Source organism: Channa argus, chromosome 22, assembly GCF_033026475.1.
Source record: "Channa argus isolate prfri chromosome 22, Channa argus male v1.0, whole genome shotgun sequence".
NCBI classification, from domain to species: Eukaryota; Metazoa; Chordata; class Actinopteri; order Anabantiformes; family Channidae; genus Channa; species Channa argus.
In genome coordinates this window covers 9,415,767-9,441,486 of record NC_090218.1, presented here as the reverse complement: position 1 = coordinate 9,441,486, position 25,720 = coordinate 9,415,767, and the positions used below count along the sequence as shown (strand labels likewise).

The 25,720-nt window shown below is 36.6% G+C and overlaps 1 protein-coding gene and 2 long non-coding RNA genes across 4 annotated transcripts; all 3 read left to right on the top strand.

Annotated features, from left to right (window-relative positions):
- Positions 1 to 2,871: 2,871 nt before the first annotated feature.
- Positions 2,872 to 6,318, top strand: LOC137107877 (T-cell surface antigen CD2-like). 2 transcript variants are annotated; one of them, XM_067491976.1, is made up of 6 exons: positions 2,872 to 3,017; positions 3,206 to 3,267; positions 3,439 to 3,768; positions 4,525 to 4,848; positions 5,178 to 5,309; positions 5,487 to 6,318. In XM_067491976.1, exons 2-6 carry the CDS (start codon positions 3,213 to 3,215, stop codon positions 5,549 to 5,551), a joined length of 906 nt encoding a protein of 301 aa, XP_067348077.1. In that variant the 5' UTR covers positions 2,872 to 3,017; positions 3,206 to 3,212; the 3' UTR covers positions 5,552 to 6,318. The 2 variants fall into 2 exon arrangements, with proteins under 2 accessions (XP_067348077.1, XP_067348075.1); XM_067491974.1 differs by having other exon boundaries at positions 2,878 to 3,041; positions 5,487 to 6,317.
- A 4,559-nt stretch (positions 6,319 to 10,877) lies between these two features.
- On the top strand, positions 10,878 to 16,627 carry LOC137108118 (uncharacterized). The gene is made up of 6 exons (XR_010912151.1): positions 10,878 to 11,027; positions 11,257 to 11,314; positions 11,722 to 12,042; positions 12,504 to 12,770; positions 14,931 to 15,068; positions 16,065 to 16,627. It is a non-coding gene; the product is annotated as an uncharacterized lncRNA (long non-coding RNA).
- Positions 16,628 to 20,469: 3,842 nt separating this feature from the next.
- On the top strand, positions 20,470 to 23,789 carry LOC137108116 (uncharacterized). The gene is made up of 7 exons (XR_010912150.1): positions 20,470 to 20,609; positions 20,898 to 20,950; positions 21,229 to 21,286; positions 21,533 to 21,850; positions 22,381 to 22,647; positions 23,004 to 23,133; positions 23,375 to 23,789. It is a non-coding gene; the product is annotated as an uncharacterized lncRNA (long non-coding RNA).
- Positions 23,790 to 25,720: the final 1,931 nt, after the last annotated feature.

Genomic DNA, 25,720 nt, shown 5'->3' with positions numbered 1-25,720 from the left:
TCCATCATAGTCAGGCTTGTCTCATCTGACTGTGAGTTAAAGTATCAAATCTACAATGATGTTCACAATAGATAATGTGCAAACGACAAAAAACAAATGCCATCACGCTGGTCCCTTGTTAGTATCTCCTGATTAGCACATTATAATGTATAAAATAAAAATGTACAAATACATACATACTTTTTTGACTTTGGGCACAGTGCTGGATGTTCAGTCTGCCACTTGCATCCTCATGGGCACCAATATTGGAAGATCAGTCACTAATACCATTGTTGCTCTCATGCAAGCTGGGGAGAGAGAAGAATTTGAACAGTACAAGTTGTTCTAGAAGTTGAGCTAGAATTCATTTTAGGTGTTAAAGATATTAATCTTTATTTTATGAAACACTATACACAAGTGAATACAGCTCTTGGCTTGTCTGGTCTTGTAGATTTGCCTCAACTTTTTACCTGGGTGACAAGTTATCTGGCTCTATTTGTGGGAGCAAGGATGAGCTTTTTGGTTCAGAGTAGTTCTGTCTTCACCTCTGCAATCACTCCTCTCGTAGGTGCCTAACGTACATGCAGACATAATGAGGAGTATAGAAAAATAATAAAAACATTTTTATACACCTAGAAATCAGAAAGAATCTCTTCTTCTGTCCAACAATTATGACATTACCTTCTGTGTTTTCACAGTTATATGTAAATGCAGGATTTGGGGTAATTATCCTGTAGCTTACACACTAGATCGCTTTATGTTTAACTTTTTGTCTTGTTCTCTCAATCCTGTGTTTGAAGTGAACTCAAATCTGAAGTCATACAATAGCACTGTATGCTACCGTGCAGGGACTGGTGTAATTAGTATTGAGAGATTCTACCCCTTAACCCTAGGATCCAACCTTGGAACCACTACTACAGCTATACAGGCAGCGCTGGCTAGTTCCAGAGATAAGCAGGCAGCAGCTACACAGGTGTGTGTGTGTTTGTATAATAATATACCATATCACCAGGTACCCAGAGACACTTCTCCAATTTGGAGCCAAGTTTAGATTCTCAACTATAAATACACATACTATGAAGCTGCTACATTTAAATGCACTGCTCCTTGTCTCTTTGATATTGTTAAAATATATTTCTTAGAGGAAACTAATACTGTTATTACCTGGCACTGTGGTGTAGAATTTTCATGACAGCATGTCATAAACACACCCCCTTTTGTGTTCAGCTAAAAATGTGAATAAAACTGGTTCTTCACTGATTTTATTTTTTAATGATCATCTTTACTGTCATGATGCATGCAGACTAACTGGAAAGCCATGTTAAACCACAACAGTTATGTCTGCGTCCACAGTATCACCAGTGAGTCTCTGCAGTTTGAGAGTTTCAACTTTGTCGTGGGAACGACAAAAAAAAAAAGAAGTGGGCGGTCAGCCTCAGATAATGGTTTTGCATTACTTCTAACGTGTGAGAGATTGTGATGCACAGGTTTCTACATATAGATTATGAACTTTATATTGAAAGCTTCACTTGAACTTACACTGAAGGTCAGGAAATGCTTAGCTCCTCACTTGTCCTTTGCAGAAATACCTCCCACCTGCAAGCAACAGTAAAGTGAGTGCTTTTAAATTTATAATGTGCACTATAGTAGAGAAAAAGAAACCAAAGTTAGAAAAAACTGATGACAGAAGGTCTTCAGGCAGTGGTTACATTTATGGCTGAGGTGGAAACTTCCACACCTCTGAGTAAAGACTTCTGTGTTCTGCATTTCCCCCAGCTTTCAATGCTGTGCAGAACTATATGGGGTTGTGGTTATTTCTAAATTGCCACTAAAAACTAGCCCGTATCTATCTTGGCAAACTACTATAATAAAGTACTATAATAAATACACAAGTACAAGTTTATAACTGCTATCAGTGCGTGTAGCAACAGAACAGCTTCCCCTGTCTCTAAAATTGAGGGAAATCGGTCATTGTATGAAGGGCAGCAATTGGCAAATTAATAGCATTAAACCTAGTAAAATATTTTCTAAAAATTATAAATACAAATTTAGACAAAAGGTTTGTCCAATTTCCATCACATTTTAACAATTTAGACTTTTTTTTGTCAAACACAACAAAAAGTTTGCAGGTAAATTAGGTAGACTTACATTCTGGTTTACAATATGATCAGCTCGACTTAATTTACGTATGGTCTTGACCAACCATTAGATTTATTGTTTTAGCAATAATGACTACATTTACTACCAGTGTTTTTTTAAATAAAAAATAAATATTAATATATATATTTTTTAAAATCAGGTATTCCTTGCAACCTTTGCCACATATTGAACTGTGTGAGCAAACAATATCAGATTCACCACAATTGTGTTATGCCAGATTTAATTCAAGATGTGAATGCTTTTTAGTGGTAGTTTCAGCTACTTTTGGTTATGGCTGTATGATTCTAGAAAAAGTCCAGCAAAGGCCTGGCTCAGCATCTGGCAGCCGGCCTTTCTGTGTAGGTTCTTGTGGAATTTTACATTTACTGTTGGTACAGAACTCAGTGAGACAAAGGGTCACATTTCCCACTGTAAAACTTCTGCTTAGTCTGTTGCACCACTGTAGAGTTGCATTGGAGGAGCATAAGAGCCAAGAGACAGAATTTATTTTAGGAGATGATTATACAGATCCTCATAATTACAAAAATGTTCATGAATGAAACATGTCATACAGCACATAAATAATTCAGTAATGTTCAAATTGAAAAGTGTAGAAAATATCTGCAACAACGTGAAAGGAAAATAGTTTGACGTCTGAGAAACTGTAGGGCAGTTTTATTTCAGTAGTCTTTGTCTAGTGCCAGATTAAGGATGCATATAACTCTAAAAGTAGTGAAGTTGACTAGCAACTTGTGGGCAATAGCACAATAACCGCTTCCTTGGTCACACAACACGATGTCACAGAGAGAAGACGAGCATAAACCAGCCTTCTGTTAGTGGAAAATTCACACGCAATCCTTAATCAGCCTCAAAGACCAGATCGCACCATTGCAAACGTGGTGAGTTACCCACTTGAATTTAGGGTGAGCAAACATTTTTTTATATTAAGCTCATGTTATTCATATTGTTCTGGCTTAATTTATTATCATAACTTCAATGTGACTTTTTGTAATTTTACAGTATAGAAATAAAATATGCTGTAAAATTATAAAATAAAATTATTTAAAAATTTGTTTTGTTACAACAGATCAACTATGATTTCCATCGGCACAGTCCTCAGCGCTCTGGCAACAGCTGCTCTGGCAACAGGTACATTTCAAAGTTACCAGCGTGGAGAATCAAACGTTATGTGAAAAGGAACGTAGTTCAAAACTGATTTCAAGTTTATTTACGATAAAATTACAACTCACAAGGAGAAATTAAAAGCTGCACATAAATATGTCTTTTTATATTCTACCTTTTGCATTTGTTTGTTTTTAGGATTTAATAAATGCAATTTCTCAGAACTTACTGGAGGTCAGCAGTGTTTTGGAGCAGCAGGACAACTGTTCCTTTTTCATCTGCCAAACACAGCCAATATGGAGATGACGTTGAAAAAGGATAACAAATATGTGATTTTCAAAGTCAAAAATCAAAAAGTGACTCTCAATGAAAACTACACAGAGCCACAGAATGAGGCTGAATTCTTTGCCAGTGGAACATTAATCCTCGGTAATGCAATGAAGAAACACTCTGGAAAGTACGTGTTGGAAATATTTGATCCTAATGGTAATTTGCTGAAAAAAATCAATGTTCATCTAGAAATACAAGGTAGGTGTTAAAAAAAAAAAAAACTTTACTTCATGTATGTGCATGAAGTAAAATACCTATTCACATTTGTTTTTTTGTTTTGTTTTTTAATCTCTAGCAATATTTATTTTTTGTCTATATTCTAACTTAATACGTTTAAAAATAGAATAATTATTTTAAAAAAGTATTATAGTTACATTTTCCACTAAATCAATAGATTTAACAGAGACATTGTGATGCCCTGGATCCAGATAATAATTCATTATTTATATTCATTATCGTCTACCTTCTCCTAAAAGTCAGTTATTAAACACAAAATATTGTTTTAAAGTACATTTTCCGTTATTGACAGGATTTCTAACAGTATTTAATGAACATTCAGTTGGTACAAATGTTCTTTCATCCTCAGAAATAATAAAAATGGTCCTTTGCCATAACTTTATATATTTGATGAAATATCAATTTCAAAATATCAAAAGCTGAATGTGAATTTGTCATGTTGATTAAAATCTTTGTTTGACTTTTTTGACATTGGATGGCAATCCTGTATACACACTTAGTAGTTAATAGGTTCATAGGTAACATACTGTAGCACTGTTGGTGCTGTCGAAGTTGGTGCAGATACTGACTCGCTCTGACAAGCAAACACTGAGCAACAAGATTTGTTACAAAACGTGTGAGATTTTTTAAAACAACAGCTGTCACAAGGTGTTTTAGGCTGGCACAACTTTTTTAAAAAAAGGACATGAAATCCTTAAGGGACTGTTTGTTTTTCAGAACCAGTGTCAGAACCAGCTGTGTCCCAGATGTGTGTGTCACCAGAACAGATGAAGGTCAGATGCTCCTCTAAGGGAGATGGAGTAGAGTTAAGTATGAAGTTGGCCGGTCAGTTACTGCTGCCTACAGGAGACCAGAGCCCATCTCCAAGAAACTGGACAGCAAACAGACCGTCACTGGCTGACAGTCGGGATAAACAAGACAAATCTAGTGTTTCAGAACTTATCATCAGCTTACATGGTCAGCTGACTGGAAGCCTGAAGTGTATTGTTACAAACAAGGTCAGCAGACATGAAACAGTCATTCACCTGACAAGCTGTAAAGGTACAGATGATTTCTTATTAACATAATCCTGCCAAAAACTACTCACTGGTATTTCATGCTGTTTTAAAAAAATGATTTTTTATCAACTGATTCTGAATTTCTGAAAATCTTGCACGTAGACACCAGAAGAACTGTCTGCAGTCATGTTTACTCCGTTTTTAATAAAATCACATTCAACCCTACTGTAGTCAGTACTGCCTGTCAAGCAATAGACGTAAGACAAACTGACAACAAATGTTTGGGAAATATATTGGCAAATTTTAAATTATCATATAATGATCAACTTTTAATTATTATTAATTACAATTATTTTTGTATGTGTTTTCCAGACTCCCTTTCATCCCCCCTTGTTGTGACTGTGCCTGTGATAGTTGGTGTCGTCACTCTCCTTGTCCTTCTGGCTCTGGGTGTTACTATAAAAAACCTTCAAAACAAACAAAGACCCACAACAGTTACTGGAGGTAAGTGAAAGATATTCTTGCATATGTGTTATAGAATATAGAAGTTAGGTCGACATCAGTGAACCAAGTTTTGTATTATTTCTCTCCACATTTTAAATAGCCGTTGAAATACATACATGTAATATAGGAAAAACTAGACAAAACAATACACATTTCATCTCTATCTGCTTTTTCCAGGTAACTTTGAAGATGAAGTTGTGTATACAGATGTTAGACTGAACCAACTCTCATCACGATGGTAAACCATCTTCCCCCACGTAACTATTAAGCACCAGCCATTTTAAAATATCAACTCCAACCCTTCAGACAAAACTATTATAAAATATTCTTTTGGGCTAAAAAACAAACAAACGAAGAAAACAATGAAATGAATTTCCATGTGCAGTGTGTTTTTGTGTGCATTGTTTTCTAAAAAACTATCCATGCTATTTTGTGATTAACCTTTCTGTCATGTGTGTTGTAAGTGTGGTATTGTAGAAAATGTGATTCTTTTGTATTCAAATGTGTATTTTTCAAATAACATGCAAAGATGTGATTTCCTTATTTTTTAATAAAAAGCATCAAATCAAAAGCATCAGAAAAAGAGCAATTCAACTCTTTTTTTTTCTGTCAAATTTCATTAAGTGGCTTTGGTGTCAGTAGTCTGTTAATAATTTATCAGTTTCACTCATGGATGACACCTGGGGGATGCAAGAAATTAATGCAGTTACTAATAAAACGTTCAGTAGGTAGTAACCTGTAAGCTGTGGTGTAATGATCATTTATGACAGGATGGAGCCAAAGTTCCTTGTGTATCTTTAGAAAACTTGTAAAACACTACACTCAGTCATAATGTCACTGTGTATCTTAACCTTTACTTTGGGCTGAAAGTGGTAACTAGATCGATTAGTAAACTTTAATACTAAACACAAAGCAATGGCTCAAATTAGTAAAGCTTCTTAGGCTTTTTAGTCGTCCATATGGATGGGTATTGTTAACATTTTAACAGTCAATCTGAATACAACAGAATTCACACTGCTTTTTTTGATGTGTTCTATATGTAAAATAATACCTCTCTCACGTCATTTTTAAAAGAGAAAACAAAACTGTTTTTATTGGTTTTTGTAATACCTGTTAGTTTGCCCGCAGTTTCCTAACCACTAAGTCCACCCCTGCTCTGAGGGCTCTGAAACTGAATCTCTAAACAGCTCTGATGATACTCTGACCATGTCACATTTTATTAATAAACACACTCAGAACAGTCAGCTTGGCTAATAGTTCGGTAATCTGCATATAGTTAGAGCCAATGTCATGACTTAAGATGGCTGCTGTTATCTACTTTACAAAATGCCCGTTTTGTGCATTTTTTACTAACCAGTTTCCCAACAAATAGACTAGATTTTAGACAAACAGACTAGAGTGTAGATTTTTCACAGTGTAACCCTAACTGACATGTGACACCACATACAGCAAGTAGCAACTGTATACATGTAATATTCAGATCTAAATTGGTTAATGTCATCATTAATAATCAAATATTGATTTTATCAATAGATCCTGAATTATTCAAAGGAGTACTGCAATTATTTAGAAAATTGATATTGATTGATTGATACCCAGCCCTATTTTAATCATTCACCCATGTCTGTATAGTTTAGTGTGTGGGGTTGTGAAATTTCTGTTCTCCCTGCCATTGTCATGAAAAGTACGTGGTGTGTATGTGCTCCACAGTGGAGAATAACAGAGATGCTCCTGCCCCTCACACACAGGCCCAGAGAAAGATTAGTTCTGGACTGGAAATATTATAGACTAATGCCTAATCAGAAACTGAGTTGCTGAGATAAACTGTCCAAGTTAAGAAGCAGTAATAAAAAGGAAACCTAAGAAAGAAATGTTTTTATTGATTTAGCGTTCATTACATTTTTTACTCAAAAATAATTATAACTGAATTGAGGATTAAACACTTTGCATGTTTAATTTCCACTAACAAAATAACTGAGTTGAGTTATGAGCCCTGTACAACCAGCTTTATGATTTCTTAACTGCCAAGTAAATGAGAAAGTTGGTGTCTGTAACTGGTGTAGGGGATTAGGGAACAAACATATTCTGGCACTAGACGGTTAAAATTTCTGAGGTAAAGAAGAACAAAACTTTAGCACTAGTGGACATTTACATTTACAATTAGTCATTTATCCAAAGCAACTTACAAGTGAGGTACAAGGCAACCAAAAATCTAAGTCAAGGAGAAAACATCAAAGCAAAGTCCTATCAGAAAATTGTTCACAGTTCACGAGATGCAAGTGCATTTTTTTTTAAAGATTTAAGTGCATAGGAAAATGCGGAAGAGTTCAGTTTTCAGCAGTTTTTTGAATATTGGGAGAGAATCAGCTGAGCGTGCAGCGTTTGGTAGCTCGTTCCACCATCATGGGATCATTGCGCTAAACAGTTTTGCTTGGTGTCTTCTATGCGGTGGTGGGACCACCAGACGTCGTTCGTTGGCAGACCCCAGCGGGCGGGAAGGATTGCAGACTTGAATGAGTGAGTTGAGGTCAGCGGGAGCTGTCGAGTTAACCACCCTGTAAGCAAGAGACAGAGTTTTGAACCTGATGCGAGCAGCTACAGGAAGCCAGTGTAGAGATCTAAAAAGTGGTGTGACATGGGTCTTTTTTGGCTGATTAAAAATGAGACGAGCTGCTGCATTTTGGATCATCTGCAAGGGTTTGATTGTGGATACTGCTAACCCCATCAACAAAGCGTTGCAGTAATCAAGACGAGATGTGACCAGCGCCTGTACAATGAGTTGGGTTGTATATTCCGTGATGTAGGGTCTGATCTTCCTGATGTTGTAAAGAGTAAATCTGCAAGCCCTAGAGACTGAGGAGATGTGGTCCTTAAAGCTCAGTTGGTCGTCGATGATGACCCCCAGATTTTTGGCCGATTTAGTGAACAATCACTGTAGATCCAATGTTGATGCTGATGTTGTGTTGCATCAAAGGTCTGGCTGGGAAGACAAGGACTTCGGTCTTGGAGAGGTTGAGCTGAAGGCGTCTCTCACTCATCCAGGCTGAGATGTCTGAGAGACAGGCAGTTATGCGCGATGAGACAGGGGAGTCGTCCGGTGGAAAGGACAGGAAGAGCTGTGTGTCATCAGCGTAGCAGTGATAGGAAAGACCATGTGAGTGAATGATGGCACCTAGGGATGAAGTATAGATAGAAAAGAGGAGATGACCAAGAACTGAGCCCTGCGGCACACCGGTAGAGAGGCTATGAGAGTGAGATGCCCCGGCCAGGATACCTTGAAGGTTCGTCCCGATAGGTAAGAACAAAGCCAGTCTAGAGCTGATCCAGAAATGCCCAAGTCAGAAAGTGTGGACAAGAGGATCTGATGGTTCACAGTGTCAAAGGCTGATGATAGATCAAGTAGAATTAAGAAAGATTATTGACCTGTGGCTTTTGCAGCTCGAAGATATTCCACAACAGTCAGGATTGCCGTTTCTGTGGAGTGACCCCTCTTGAAGCCAGACTGGTTGACATCGAGGAGGTTGTTCTTGGAAAGGAAGTTAGAGTTGGTTGAAGACTGCTCGTTCCATTGTCTTGGCCAGAAAAGGAAGGAGGGAGAGGGTCTGTAGTTCTCCACTACAGAGGGATCAAGAGAAGGCTTCTTGAGCAGTGGAGTAATCAAGGCTTGCTTGAAAGAGGTTGGAAAAGTCCCTTTTTGAGAGATGTGTTGATGACTTGTGTAATAGCTGGCATTAGTGCAGGTGCACCTGCTTGAAAAAGGGTGGAAGGGATTGGACCCGGAGTGCAGGTGGTCGGATGATTAGAGAGGAGGAGGGTGGATACGCCATCCTCAGTCAGAATTGCAAATGATGAGAGCAATGCAGTGTTGGAAGAGGTAAGATGGATGTCATCATCTGGAGGAGAGAACTGTGAGCTGATGGCTGCCACCTTGTTGGTAAAAAAGTCAGCAAAGTTGTCCGCAGTGAGAGAGGTAGATGGCGGAGGTGAAGGTTGGTAGATGAGTGACTTGAAAGTGGAAGAACAGCGTTCTGGTGTCCGAGGTGTTGCTGAGCTTCTCCTGGTAGTAATTGATCTTTGCCCTGGTGACACTGTGAGAAAAAGGTCCAAGCACATTCTGATACTCAGCAAGGGCAGATGGAGTCTTGGATTTGCACCACTTCCTCTCAGCACTCCTGAGCGTGGTGCGTTGTTCACGGATCCCGTCAGTGAGCCACGGATTTGAAGGTGAGAGACGGGCGGGTCTCGAAGACATGGGAGAGACAATCCAGACATGATGAAAGTGTATTGCAAAGGCTGTCTGTGGCTGCATCTGCATTGCGGATGGAGACGTCCTGTGTTGGGGGCAGAGTTGCGGAGACCAGTGAGGAGAATCGATCCGGGTTGAGAGACCTGAGGTTGCGCCGGAATGTTACAAGTGTTGGGGGAGATTGCGAAGGTCTAGGGATAAAGACTGTGAGTTGAATGAAGAAATGATCCGATACATGCAGAGGAGTGACCAAGATGTTGTCTGTGGTGCAGTTCCGGGTGCGGATGAGGTGGAGGTTGTTGCCAGCTTTGTGGGTCGGAGGAGACCAGACTCAGGTCAAATGTGTTTAGAAGAGCAAACACATCAGCCGCCTGTGGTTTGTCCAGGTGAATGTTCAGGTCTCCCATGACGATGAGAGGAGTGCCATCTTCTGGGAAGTGGGACAGCAACATGTCCAGTTCATCGCAGAAGTTCTCCAGCTGGCCCGGTGGTCGATATATCACAATCACCATGACTGCAATCGGTGCTTTGATCTTAACGGCATGATATTCCAGAGAAGACAGATTGCCGGGTTGTGCTGTCGAGGAAAACTTCCAGGTGTCATTGATGAGAAGTCCAGTCACACCCCCCCCGGCCTGATGAGCGAGGAGTGTGAGAGAATGAAAAATTGGGGGAGAGTGCAGCTGGGGTTGCCGTGTTCTGTGGCATGATCCAGGTTTCTGTAAGTGCAAGCAGGTGAACAGCTGACTGTGTAGCAAAAGCTGGAATGAAGTCGGCCTTGTTCACTGCAGACTGGCAGTTCCACAGGGCAAGAGAAAACGAGGCTGGTGACAAAGTGGCCTGGGTGAGAGTGCGCAGGTGAGAAACATATCGTCCCCTAGTAGGGACTTAATGTTATTCAGAACAAGGGTCAGGGAGGCAACTCTGAACAGTCTGCAGCTACACAGCTTCATACGCAGTGTGCAGAGGTGGTACAGCACATACTGCACAAACTTAATTACTGAGGTAAAGGTTAAATTATTGTCCTATAAGAAGTACCAAGTACCACTTCAAGTATCACTTTTACTCATGTATAGGTACTCTACAAAGCAGGTTATTTACATTTTACTTCAAGTACAAAGGTACTCAACTAAGAACACATCATAAACAGTACGGATTATGGTAATTGTGGAAAAACATGTAAAGTAATTATTAAAAACTAAGGGTCTTCAAAAGCTCAGAGTTCAAAATTTAACAAACCATATTTAATGTTCGCAATTTGTCTTAATGCAGATGGAACTTGGCAAGTTTCTCAACAAAATGGCTACAAAAAAATAAAAAAATAAGTACATATATGTAAGTGCTATAGGTGCTATAGTAGTGACGCCTTAACAGCTTCCTTATTCTCGACACACAGAAAGAAAAGACCAGTAGAGTACTGTCATACTGAAAATTCACAGGGTCACCCACAAAGAGGACATCATTGGTAAAGGGTAAGTGATAGCAATTAAAAGATTAAAGTTTTAAAAAGTGTAGTATTTCATTAGTTTCGAGCTTTATCATTTCTGAAATATGTAATTTTGGATCCCTAAAACTGTATTCTAATTACTCTGACTATACAGACACGGTATCTTTAATTGCCAGGTGTAAATGTAAAAAACTATTCCTTTGTAGATTTTTTTTTGTCCCTTGTTCTAAAGAAATTTGATTGTGTTCCAGCAGAAAATGATTTTCTTCTACATAATAATCACAGCTCTTCCAACAACAGCTCTAACAAAAGGTAGATTTTAATTTTATAGTTTAAAGTATTCACTTATAGAGCAAAATCAGTTATTGTGTGATAATAGCAATACAGTTATTACATTTTAGATTTTCATGACTTATCTGCTCCTGTACATGACAATTGTATAATTTACATACATGCTATGTCAATAATATTTAGAACTAAGCAACAATTAATTGCAATGAGTTAGAAATAGTTAAACACTCACCTTAGTACATCTATGGATATGGAGTTAGTGATTTGTTGATGGTCAAAAGTACGAGAAAACAATCACATTTAGTAGTTTGCAATTTTCCCCGCAAATATTTTGCAACATGTTTTTTTCACTTTTATATTGAAATGCAATGTTACATTCTATACTACAGCAATTGTTTTAAAGAGTATTATGTTTTCAACTCTATCAGAGACGTTGGAATGCAAATTGTTTCAACATACTGCACCTCAGCAGTGTACGGGAAAACTTGGTGAACCACTGAGCTTTTACCTGCCGACTAATATAAATGAAAAGAAATATCTGAAAAAGGAAAGTGCTATAATTTTAAATGTTGCCAATAACAAGACCGTGGATATAAGTAAAGAATACAGTAATTGGTCTGCATCAATCAGAAATGGAATATTTCAGCTTAACATAGCAACAAAGAAGGACTCTGGAAATTACAATCTGGAAACATTTACCTCTGATGGTAAATTACTGCACACAGTCAACTTCCATCTAGAAATCCTAGGTAAGTCCAACATGTTAAACATTTACAATTATTTTCTTTCCAATGCAGATTTACAAAACAATCAACAAGTCATAAAAATTTCAATGTAGCAACTTCCATATATTGTGATCTTTATTTCAATTACTTTTACGAATAAATGTACAATTCTGACTTTCATTTTGCATTAAAAATATTACATTTTTGAAGTTTTCTCCTTGACTTAGATTTTTACTACCTTGTACCTCACTTGTAAGTCGCTTTGGATAAAAGCGTCTGCTAAATGACTAAATGTAAATGTAAATGTGTTTATTAATTCTGAGTGCTTGTTTTTTCCCTAATGTGGCTGAAACATACATAAACTGACATATTTTCGCATGTCAGTTTGATAAAAGTGATAATAGGTGAATGAAAGTTACCAGTGTTCCAAGGAAAAATAGGAATTCAAATAAATATACATGACGACATTTGGATTTGTCTTCCAGCTCCAGTGTCACAGCCAACTGTGTCTCAGATGTGTTTGTCACCAGAACAGATGAGAGTCAACTGCTGCTCTCAGGGAGATAAAGTAGAGCTCACATTGGTTTTGGATCATAACATCCTGATGCAGACGAGAACTACGAGTATAGATGAAAACCACAAACCAAATGTTACCATCAACTTACACGGTCAGCTCACGGGAAACTTGACGTGTACGGTTCAAAACAATGTCAGCAGAGAAGACACAGTTATCCAACTGACACCATGTAAAGGTTTAATATCATATTTCTTTATTGATATCTCTTCACTGCTATGTAAATGTTAAGTTGCGCTCGAGTATAGGGGTGAGGGAGCGTGTCAACGTGTCCGATTACAAAAAAAAAACAGTACCTTAATTTAAAAAACGTGGATCAATGCATCACAAGTTGGGCTATAAATAGGTACTTAAAGATTTGGTTCCTGGGTCAATAAAGAAATTAGCTCACAGTGCGCGGATTTAGTTGTTAAGCAAGTAAGAAAATAAACTTGTGTAGCAGCTTCTTCTCTGAGTCTCGGTGAGGGTGGAGCTCAGCCAAATGTCCCTGTCTGCAGCAGAGAGGGAGCAGACAGCTCAGGTGAAGTGAAAGTTAGTCCTTAACTCAACCGAAAAACATCTGTGCCTATTCGGGTCAAGATGTAAAAATGCTACGCGAATTAATTACATTTTAAAACACTCGTTAACCAATCAGAATTGTGCAGAAAAGTGATAATTTCAGTTGTGCTCGCAGTTCACCATCCACCATCATGTGTTCACCACAACAAGCTTGTTGGTTAATTAGTAACCGATATGAACACGTTAGCTTACATCCACCTAAAGCTGAAACTTATAAAAAGCTGGACTGTTCAACCTAATGTGCCGCACGATCTGGTTATCGGTGGTAAGGACAAATAAGTATAAGGACGAATTGCATGTTCATTCTTCCTAAACTTCACCCAGCTTCAGTTGGATTAAGGAGGTATCATTGAGTCTCGGTGACTTTGCTGTTGTAGATATGGATGAATCAATTCCCACACAGTTGTAAGTTTATTGGGCTCAACTTAAGTCGGACTAATCCAACAGGCCTGCAGTAAGTCCTCCTCCATGAAGGTGATGATGCTCAGTTTGTGTTCAAACTCAGGAGTTGATTCAGTGTTTGGAGGCTGTGTTTCTGCTGTTGAACTGTAGTGCAGACACCACTTTATGTTATGTAGCCAGTCCCTGATATACTTAATGTGGTGGACAAAACAATAGAAACTTTTTTTTTTTTCAAAACATGCAGTTGCAGCCATAACCAAACTTAACATCAGATTCTACTCTAGCTGGTATAACCATGTGTTATGCTCTCGATTCCTCATCTTTCAGCTCTGCAGATGTCGGTACAGAAACTGGGTAAAAGTAGGAGGTGGTTTATTTCGCTTAAAGCATTTCACTGCTTCAGAGCTCAACAGACTAAAGATATAATCGTGACGATGAAGTGATCTAGAAATCTGCTGATAATGTGAATAAAACAAAGTCAAACTAATATTTTTGCTGTCACAAGATTTAAACTAAAGTAAACTGAACTGTTTACTGAGGAAATGCAACACACTCCTTTAACTTGAATGGAACAAGCTCCTGCTTTAAATGTATTGTGGAGAGACTTTGTATTAGTCTGTAAAACACAGATTACCAGTCAAGACTGGCCTATTTAAGGGGGAGGAATAAACGCCAGCAATGCATACTTTGACTTAATCAATTTAATAATGAATGATTAATTAATATAAATGTTTATTCTTTGTAAATTGATATTTTGTTATTATATTATATATTAGTTGATAAAAAAGAGCTTAATGTTAAAAAATTGTCACACATCCGCAATATCTTCAATTCTTTGAATTTACTGTGTCACTATAATCATACTGTCGCCTTACAAGCCTCAACACTTCTCTGTACAGCAAATAGATCGAGTGTTGCACAGAGACCCACAAGTTTCTGCAGTAACACAAATCAACTTTGTTCAGGATTTGGCTCAGTCCATTGCTTTATTTAGAAATTCAGCATATTGTTTCCCCTAGAGAGTTTCTGCCCTTTTGAGTGTTTCTTTAAAGAATTCTTAGTTTTGTTGTCTAAACATTATAATATTAGCAGAAATGTAAGTGGTACGTCCTTATTCTTATTATTCTGTACATCATATCTGTTTTAAGTAAGAATGAAACTTACATCACTGCAGTAAATTATTACAAGGAGGAGGAGGTTTTATTAACTACAACTTTCTTTTTATACACTCCTCGATAATTTTTCCAGATTCTGATAATAAAGTAACGTGTGGTAGCTGAATGTTTCTTAAATATTATGTTGCTGGTAAAATAAAATGTTTACTTTACTCTTTTGTCATTCTCAATATCTCATTTGGGTTCATGTTTGTATTTTATAGGTTCCATTTCTCCCCCCTCTCTTGTGACTGTGACTGTGGCTGTGATATTAAGTGCTACAACACTGCTTCTCATTTTGGGTTTAATTCTTGGCATCAAACATTTCAATGAGAAAAACGCACCTGTGACTCTGAATGAAGGTAAGAGAAAGACATTCTTTCATTCACATGCTGCATCTAGTCTTCATTTCAGATAGTGGCCAAAACAATAGAACCATCTCAATGTAACTCCACTCAACTCCACCAACTATGACCTGAATAATAACCACACCACCATTGAAAACCAACCTACTTAGACCTCTGCAAGTGACTTTGAGTTAGTTTCAGTTTCAGTTGGATTTAGGCAGACTGTTTACAAATGAGAAGGCATCTTTAGTCTAGATATGTCTGATTTAACTGGTGTTAACAGCTCAGTCTCTTCACAAGCACTGATTTACATAACTAAACAACCAAAGACTGATCTCTCTCACTGTCAAACCAACGTCAATTCAACATGTTGAATAATCTGAAAAGCAACCAACAGCAGTCCGTCTAGTTTCCTGTGAACATAATGACAATATGTTGACATGTAAAGTAAATTTCTTGCCTGAGTCTAACCAGACACAGGACTCAAGAACTGAACTGGGGTCTTTGGCTTGTTTCTGTTAGTTTATTAAAATGTATTATTTCTACTGTATAGTTTCCTGATGCTATCATAAAATAAAAAATACTATACAATGTTCATGCTTAAAACATGTTTCTAACCTTAGTATGTATATGCTTGTCCTGTACATTCCTTATCTATCTCCCCAACTGTTTCTTATGATTAGACCTTTTCTGTGTCTCCTAACTTGTACGTCTGCCACCCTCCCCAAACACCTTCATGCAGCTCGCTTTCCATAAATGAAAGTACTTTACATCAGAACACAATTAGGATTTTTATCTTCGCCACAAAAATGTAATCACATTAAAGGTTTAGTTGTATGGGAACGTAATGTTTTTAGGAGGATGGGTTGGTGCAAGAGAAGATGATATAAGGCTACGGAACACAAGTTTCCTACACCTGAATTTAAAATATATTGATACATCTTAAAAGGTCAATACACTGACCAGCCCTATGTCAGATCCATTTTTAGTGTGTGTTTTTACTTCTTTCAGATATCACTGAAGTTGTCTACACACATGATGGATTGAAAGCCTACAAAGGAAACCAGACCCAGCACACATTAAAATGCAACTGAAATTAAAATCAGGAATGTAAAATAGTTAGATTTTCACACAAGTAATTGTTATTTAGGGATGAGCCGATGCCCAATTAGTTATTACCAGTTCCTGTTTGCAAAGCATAAACAAATTACAGACAATTATCACTGTAAATCTATGACATTTTGAAAACATGTTAGACTTAAACCAGAACATCTGAATTCAATTTGGATATAGAGTTCATCTTGTAAATGAGAATATATTGCTGTATGTATGTATTGCTGTATGTATTAATTAATTAATTTTGTGTTTATTTGTTTTACATGAACATTTGATTCTATGTTTTCCATCCCATAAAATTCATCTTCAAATAATGTAATGCTTTTTAAATAAGCATACTCATGCATGGGAGTAAAGTTACCTTGTATTAAACATTGGTGGACAAATTTGATTTGTTATTTTTACTGTACTCAGATTTTTTCTATTTAAACTTACAACAAAGGTCAGACGCAGAGAAAAATAAAACAATTAAGCAGGGAAATGGTAGCAGTTGGACCAGTTTCAACCTCATGGCATAATCAAAGTCAAACATAATACTAAAAATACTGCACATGTCCAGGGCTTGAGCGAGTACTGGTGGACCATATAGCAGCCTCTACAGTAAAGCAACACCCCTCCCTCTAACTGCTGTACTTGTTCAGAACCAAACTACATCAGAGAGACAGGGAAAAAGTAAAAAAAATAAAAAAAATCAGTAATGGGGTTCTTCTTAAAGTTCAAACAGTGATTCCTCTTAGTTATTATTATCCCAGGAGTCTGGGACATTACAGTTATAGAAATAAATTCATTTTTACTCAATTATGAGTTCATAAGATCCACAAAGACAGTAGCACTAATGTGCAATGTGTGAAGTTATAAATCACACCTGGCCTTTTATCATGTATGTGTCCCTGCAGCCATCAACGCCAACAACCTTTTTTCTAATGCAGTACTATTTTTACTCCATGCATTTGCTTACAGTCAACAGTCACTGTGTTGAAACAAGTTTGCTACAGCAAAACCACATCTTGCTTCCGTGTTCTTGGTTTCTGCCATTTTCTTTAATCTCATTGTCTTGTTTTCGCATTCAACACAACCAAAGCCTGTCATTCAGCTTTAAGCAGAAACTTTGAAAGAAAAACACACACTAGCCAATGATGTGTGTCTACAGTTAAATGTGCAAACAAACCTTTCCCATAGAATTCACACATATTCCAAATATAAAGAATGAACACATGAACATATTGGCAAAGTGTTTACTGACATTTAATCTAAATCATGGCAACAAAACCATGATTGAACTTAATCATTATTATATTAAAAATGAAGCTTGTAACTATTTAACATGAGTAATAACAGGTGTTTTGGTGGCATCTGTCTTTGTCTGACAGCCAGTTTTAGGCAGATGTATGCATGTGTCAAATTCATTCTATTTCCTAATGATGGATTTAACTGTACTCCAAGAGCCAAATAATACATAGGAAATGATCTTGCTATGATTTCTGATGGGAGTGTTCTTTTGTCTTAATGGTTTATATCTTGGACAGGATACTGATTGCCCAGTTTTTGAAACTTACTGATACTGGTGCATTTATATTACAATCCTATAAACATATTGATTGTATTAAGGTGATGTACAATCATCAACTCTGTGACTTTGGATACCAATTGGCTAAATCTATAAGGATTTCATTGCTGAACGGGTTCAGGTACGATGATTAGTTAATTTGAAGGGGATGAACACTTATGTATTCACTTTTTTCTGTTTTATATTTTTGAATAATTTAGATTTTTTCATATCTCCAAATACTTCAGTAATGTTATTTTGCCATACTGTAATACAAGCACATTTTATTGGACAAACCACTGGTTCATGGATGACCGCTCTACTAACTGAGCTACAGCTGCTCCCCGGCCAATTTTAGAATCTTACCTTAAACAATCCATTAATACTTATAATAGCTATAGAAATAGTGCTTTAAAAATAAGTACTGCATTGTTCAAAAATTAATTGTTATTGTTGGAAGATTTTAAACACACACTGCAGAGTTTAGTAAGTACCAAACCACTGTGCATCATGTGAAATTATAAATCGCACTGCATTTCCTGACCTTTTATCATGTATGTGTCCCTGCAGCCATCAACGCCAACAACCTTTTTTCTAATGCAGTACTATTTTTACTCCATGCATTTGCTTACAGTCAACAGTCACTGTGTTGACAGGAGTTTGCTACAGCAAAACCACATCTTGCTTTCGCGTTCTTGGTATCTTGGTATAATTTTCTTTGAGCTCATATTCTTGTTTTTGCATTCAACACAACCAAAGCCTGTCATTCAGATTTAGGCAGAAACTTTGAAAGAAAAACACACACTAGCAAATGGTTGGTGTCTACAGTAAAATCTGAAAAAAAAAAAACCTATCCAATAGAATTCACAAAGAATAAATATAAAGAATCCCAATATGTTCATATGTTCAAACTGCTTACTGACATTTATTTGAATCATAGCAACAAAACCATGATTAAACTGATTCATTATTATATTAAAATGAAGCTTGTAAAGATTTAATAGGAGTAATAACAGGTGTTTTGGTGGCATCTGTCTTTGTCTGACAGCCAGTTTTAGGCAGATGTATGCATGTGTCAAATTCATTCTATTTCCTAATGATGGATTTAACTGTACTCCAAGAGCCAAATAATACATAGGAAATGATCTTGCTATGATTTCTGATGGGAGTGTTCTTTTGTCTTATTGGTGTATATTTTGACAAAGATACTCACTCACTAGTTTTTGAAACTTGAAGACACTGGTGCATTTATATTATAATCCTATAAACATATTGTTTGCATTAAGGTGATGTACAATCATCACCTCTGTGACTTTGGATACCAATTGGCTACATCTATGAGGATTTCATTGCTGAACGGGTTCAGGTACGATGATTAGTTAATTTGAAGGGGATGAACACTAATGTAAACACTTTTTCCTGTTTTTTGACCAATTAGATTTATTTGTATCTCTAAAAACTTCCTTAATGTTCTTTTGCCATAATGTAGTACAAGCACATTTTATTGTAGTATGCAGTACCTGGCCCAATACTGATATTGGTACATTTCTAAAGTAGCTATTGTTCACATTTGGGTTGTGTTTCCTGTTTATGTTGTTTTGTATTTTGAACCATGCGGAGAGTGAAAGAAGCCCAATATTTTGTCAAACTAGGTAAAGAAAGTGTAAAGTTTTTACAGACAGTCAGCTTTACAAAGACTTTTTAGAGGTTGGCTTAAAGGTTGAGAGAGTTGCAAGACAATCATCACAGGTAACCAGTGGTCAATATAAAGTAGTTTTCACTTAAATTTTGAAATAACATACGTAGTTACTGAGCATTAAGTCACAAACTGATTGTCAAACGATCATCTCTCATCATCACTTATCTCACTTTTTAATTACTTATTCTCTTTCTGCAAATAAATAATATTAGCACTGATCTACTGCGGTAGATCTTCTGATGCTTCTGCGGAAGCACAGAGCACTGAGAACAGCAAAACAGCTGTGGTTTTACCAGAATGTTTTTCACACATGCGGTGACCATATTTAAAGTGTCATTTCCCTCTAGTTACAGCCAACAACTTTTTGAAATGTAAACCGAGATAAACAAGCTACAGCACACGCTATGGAAACAATTACTACTGTAGGTGGGTTAAACTTTAATCTCCCTCAGAATTCAGAGAAGTACATCATAGTTAAATGCAACTCCATGACAATGTAAATAGTATAAAGGATTAAAAGTAATCTTAAAACGGTAAATTTTGTACATGTTAAAACAGACACGCACACGTTTTCTTAAATTATAATTAAATGATTAATTAAATATCATTTATAATTAAATGCTCTTTTTACCTGCTGGTTTTGCTATTACTAGTTCTCCCACATCTCTTTGCTGCAGCTTGAAATATTCAACAGAATATTACTTAACCAGAATAAACCACACCGTTCTGGCTTTTCAGCTTTCCCATGTGTTTAACTGTTTTTTTAATACTTCTGATTAAGAGCCTTTTGAACAAACCATAAACAATGCAGCATTACTTCAACATTTTCAGATGGTTCATAACTCTGCGTGTCTGATACAGAGTTTCAAATTATACTGTCACTGCTAATATCTTGGTCTATTTTCATGCACTGAACAGCCAGTGAGAGTAGTTTCTTTCAGAGACAGGCCAACATGTGGAACTGGCCAATAAGAACTGTGCCATTTTTATGGTAAATTCTCTGCACTTATGTAGCACTTTTCTACCCATTGGTGCTCAGAGAGGTTTACAATGTTTCTCATTCTCATTCCAGGAGCAACTAAGTTCGGGTTCAGCATCTTGCTCAAGGACACTTCTACATGTGACCAGAGGAGCCAGGTATCGAACCTACCACTGTGGGATTGGTGGACAACCGCTCTACCTCCTGGAGCAGGAGGTAAGAATAATTAATTTACATTAATTTATTATATTATTTATATCTATTATTTTACAGCCCAATGTGATGTACTCAGATAATGTTTTTATCTGATAATGTTGTACTTAAGGTGCAACTCAATTCAGAAAGCTAGTAAGGCACATGTTAACTTAAATGTCACCCACATACAGAAATCACAAAATACATCATTTAAAATGTCAAATCACACCGCGGAGACCATACATGGAGCTTAGAGATCACTAATACTTAAATTAGGTGCAAATCACTTCTTCAATTCTCCCCACACAGCAAAATAAGACGACCAAAGATACAGGGCCCTGCTGTCAGTGGAAAATTCACAGGTGAGCCACTAAGAAGACATCCTACTGTAAGTGATTGTTTTTAAATTTACATCTACAAATATAAATCTTATTCCTAAAACTTACTGATATATATGTACACATACAAATATTAAAACTAATTGTAAAGTTTAGTCTTTTTTTTTTTATTTAACCAAAACCCACCTTGTAGTTCACCTAAAAAGGTTACATACAGAATCAAAGAACTAATATTTTTTTTATTATTTTAGTGGAGAAGAATTGTTTAATGTTTTAACAATATCCTGACTGTCTTCCAACAGAAAATGATTGTCGTTCACTTAATCGTCACAACTTTAGCAACAGCAGCTCTGGCAAGAGGTATTTCAACAAATACACGATTAAATGGTTAAATTATTATCAGTCACGAAAGTTAGAAACAAGTTAAAACATACTCAGTAAACCTATGACTTTAAAATGGAAACAGTCAAATAATCACATTTCACCAGTCACAATCAAGTGGCATAGCACATATAATGGGGTTCTTTCCTTCATTTAGGGGAAATTATTAAATGTATTTTTCATTTCTCTGCTGAAAAATAATGTTTGATTTTTGTTTCTTTCAAGCGGGTATGAAATGCAATTTATCGGAATCTACTGCCACTCAGCAATGTTTTGGAGCAGTTGGGGAGCCGTTGATGTTTTTTCTGCCCACAAATCCAAAAGAAACAACATATCTGAAAAGGAATACGGTTACTATTTTAAAGTTAGGCAAAAACCCATCAGTGACTGCAAAGGAATACAGTAATTACTGTATATTGTTCACGAATGGAACATTTATGCTTTATAAGGCAACAACAAGAGACTCCGGAGATTATCAGCTGGAAACACATGGGCTTGATGGTCTATTAGTGCGGAAACTTGACATCCATGTAGAAATACTAGGTAAGAGCAACAAAACATTTGTTTCAAATAAAAAGAGATGACGGCAGTGTATAAATACAGCCATATTGAACAGTATTCATTTTATATCAAGGATATGAATACAAATTGGAAATTGGTAGTGTCAGGTACCCAAATACAGAATTTCAATATTATACATTGCTGTTATAGTTTACTACAAATATTGTAAAGCGTGTCAATTTCATTAGATTGACTACTTGTATTTTTGATGAATTACTATGTATTATTATATATTATTTCATATAATTGTCATTATACAGTATAAAAAAGTTTTCCCTTAATTATTTTTACATTAACCAATATGTTTTTAGAATGTGCATCAATAATAGGCGTAAGTGGTGAATTTCCTACTCTTTTTTTCCCACTTAAAGCTCTGAAACTGAGAATTTTGTGTGTCTACCAAATATAATCTATGTTTGATATGCTGTTTTTCTACAATGGAAACAGGAAGTGAAAGATCATTTAGTACTGCATGTACAGGATATGTCATTACATTCACATTTGTGTTTCAGCTCCAGTGTCCCAACCAGTTGTGTCTCAGGTGTGTTTGTCACCAGAACAGATGACTGTCAGCTGCTTCTCTGAGGGAGATAGAGTCGAGTTCATTCTGACTTTGGACAATAACATGTTGTTAAAGACGAGAGCTGGGAGTTCAGGAAAACACCACACACCAAATGTTACCACCAGCTTACATGGTCAGCTTACAGGAAACTTAACGTGTAATGTTCAAAACAAAGTTAGCAGAGAACAACCAACCATCCACCTCACAAGCTGCAAAGGTATTATTCTTGTTGTTCTTATTGATGTAATTTTAAGGCTACTTCATTTTTAGTCAGTTTTTAAATGTATTTCTTACAGATGAAAGACAACAGTTTTTTGTAGCTGTACAAAAATAGAGTGATAGAAAATTCTTGGTACCCTTTGTCATCTGCAGTGCATTCAAAAAGTATTTAGACAGTATACAGACCCCCTTCACTTTCTTCACTTTGGTTATGTTGCAGCCTGAGCCACTGTGCCATTGTGAAATATCACAATGGCTTAAATATTCAGATCCTTTGCAACAACTCTTGGAATTTAGCTGAATGCACTATTGTCATGTTAATATCTAATTTACACTCATGTTGGTGTTTTCTAGGTTTCATTTCTCACTACTCTCTCGTTACTGTGGGTGTGAAAGCAAGTATTGCCAAGCTGCTTCTTCTGTTGGGTTTATTTCTTGCTGTCAAGCATTTAAATAAGAAAACAACAAAAAACTGTCAATGCAGGTAAGAAAAAGCCATTTCCCTAATTCCTAGTTCAGTATGCAAAACATGTACATACTTGATCATCCTCAAAATAAATCTGCAAAGAATTAACCTTATGATTATATATTTTGATTATGCAAGGTGTGTTACTCTTCAAATACTTTTCAAGATTTTGTGAAGTCTTTACCTCAACACTCTCCCATATTTCTGTGTGATCACTTATCTATGTAAAATCCATTTCAAGTGTTTTTATTTCTTTCAGATAATGATGATGAAGTTGTCTACTCAGAAGTAAAAGTGACGGAAACAAGGAAAACAAGGAAAACAAGAGTTAACTTACACCAAAATGCAACTTAATTTCCTCTTCATTCAAGACTTATTTTAACCAGAACCTTGAATTAAATCAGGGGTTTTTAAAGATGACATTGTTTCTCCATAAAGTCTCTATTTATATCATCAGTGGCACCTAGTGATGTGCCGACAGTTATACAGTGAAAACTGTGAATTAAAGAAAATGTAATGTGGAAAAAAAAAAAATTACAATTCTCAATCACGTCTTGCAGCTATTAAAGACTCGTTTTTTTCAAGTGCATTTATGGATGTAAAAGTCCCTCAGATAGGTTTCTTAGAAGGAGGTCAAACCAAGATGAAAAATAAAGAGAAAATAAAAACTTCTACACCACATGAACTGTGTCTAACTGTGTCAGTTATTTTACCCCACTAGACATTGCGTACAGGAGGGTAAAACCTTTGATGACACCAGTCTATCAGGGCCAACACAGTGAGACATACACACACAGACAACCCTTCACTATCACACCTAGGGGCAATTTACAGTCACCACTCACCTTAACATGCTTAGCTTTAGACTGTTGGAGGAAACTGGAGACCCCAGAAGAAAACACACAGGCACCCTGAGAACCACAGTCAGCAAAAGATCCAAATCAAGGACGTTTCAACCACTCCACCACTATGCTGCGAAAGATCTGGAATATATGGTATGAACCAAGTTCAAACTGTGAAAAAGCAGTGAGTAATAGTGTTAGAAGGTAAAGTTGACATGAATGTAGTAATTTTGATTTGCCACAAGATGGGGCCAAAGACCAGCACAGGTAAGCGAGGATGAAGTTTCTAGTTAATGCCAAGCATATTTTTACCTCAAATGTCAAAGCATGAAAAAAACACATTAAACTCATAACAAGTCTAAAATCAGTCTGTAATAACAACACATTAGTCTCCACATTTGTGCCAGCAGGGAATTCTTTTTTTAACTGATGTGGAAGGATCCAAGAGTCTGTAACCTTTGTTCAAAAGGAGTAGCTGAAGAAAAAACAGGGCAACAATAGGAGAGGGCGGTCCCTACTCAGTGTCACATGAATATTTACCCCTTACCATACACTGTAGTGCAAACTATGTCCTTCTACTCCTCTGGACCTGCCTCTGTCTATTTATACTGATCCTACACTTTTAGTTTTTGAATGACCTGCTTACTTTTACTCTTTGATATTGTTTCCACAATTAGGTATAAAATATGCTATGGGCATATTTCTTGTTTCTCATAATGCCCATCACCTCATTAATCAGTGCTTTTAGATTGATCTACAGTTCCCTACATTAAAACAGTGTTTTACCAGAAACACGACGCCAACTAAACACCACAAACCAAAAGATCTGAACTATCCTTCATTCATACCTCCTTGGCTGTGGATTTCAAAATGGGATTCCCTATGTATATTACCATTTTTAGCCAGTAAGTGCAATGCTACAATACATGTTAACCATCATCCACCAACATTTAAAACCGACTTTACACTTTGATCATATGAACCAGCACTTCTGAGTCTCCCTGCTTTCTCTGCTTGCCTCCCTCCCTCCCACTCTGTGTTTTTAATGGGGTGACTGCAGAAGAAGAAGAGGGCTTCCCTCTCTGTCTGATGTTCCTGCTTTGAGAACACGGGAATAACCGGGTTACAAATGCAGCTGTCTGATGAGTTGGCCTTGATTTAGGGAATGATTCCATTTACTTTTGTCTGACTGCCTGCTGCTGCCAGACCGTTTATTCTCCATTAAGGATTTTACTATACAGGCCTGGCACACAGTCCGATGAGAGAGTGGAATATAATTCAAGCATGAATATACTAAACCACGTTCTGAGGGTGAAGTAAGAGTATTGCCCACTTTCGTATTTTATAAAATACCCCTCGGTCTAATTCCAACAAAAGGAAAATCTTTTTATCAGTTATTATATAACTAAAAGCCTTGTGTTTGCATTTGTGTTCACTTATGTAGCAGTTTACAAAAACCAAACAGGGTACGTAAATAGAAAATACATAACTTCAACAGATAACCTGGGAATAGTGATAGCAGACATGCTTATGTAAGGTCAACTGTGCATAGATTACATATTAGTGTGAACCTACAGAGCAAGTATTTCCATATGTATTTATAGAAATGCATTAACGGCTTTTCACTGGCAATGAAAAGCCATCAACTTTTTGCAAATAAAAAAATGCAAAGAGCTTTACAGCTAATGAGGTAGGTTAATGTTAACTAGCTAACAGGATGCAGCTGAGGTTAGTTAGCCAACTAGTTAGCTTGTTAGCTAAAT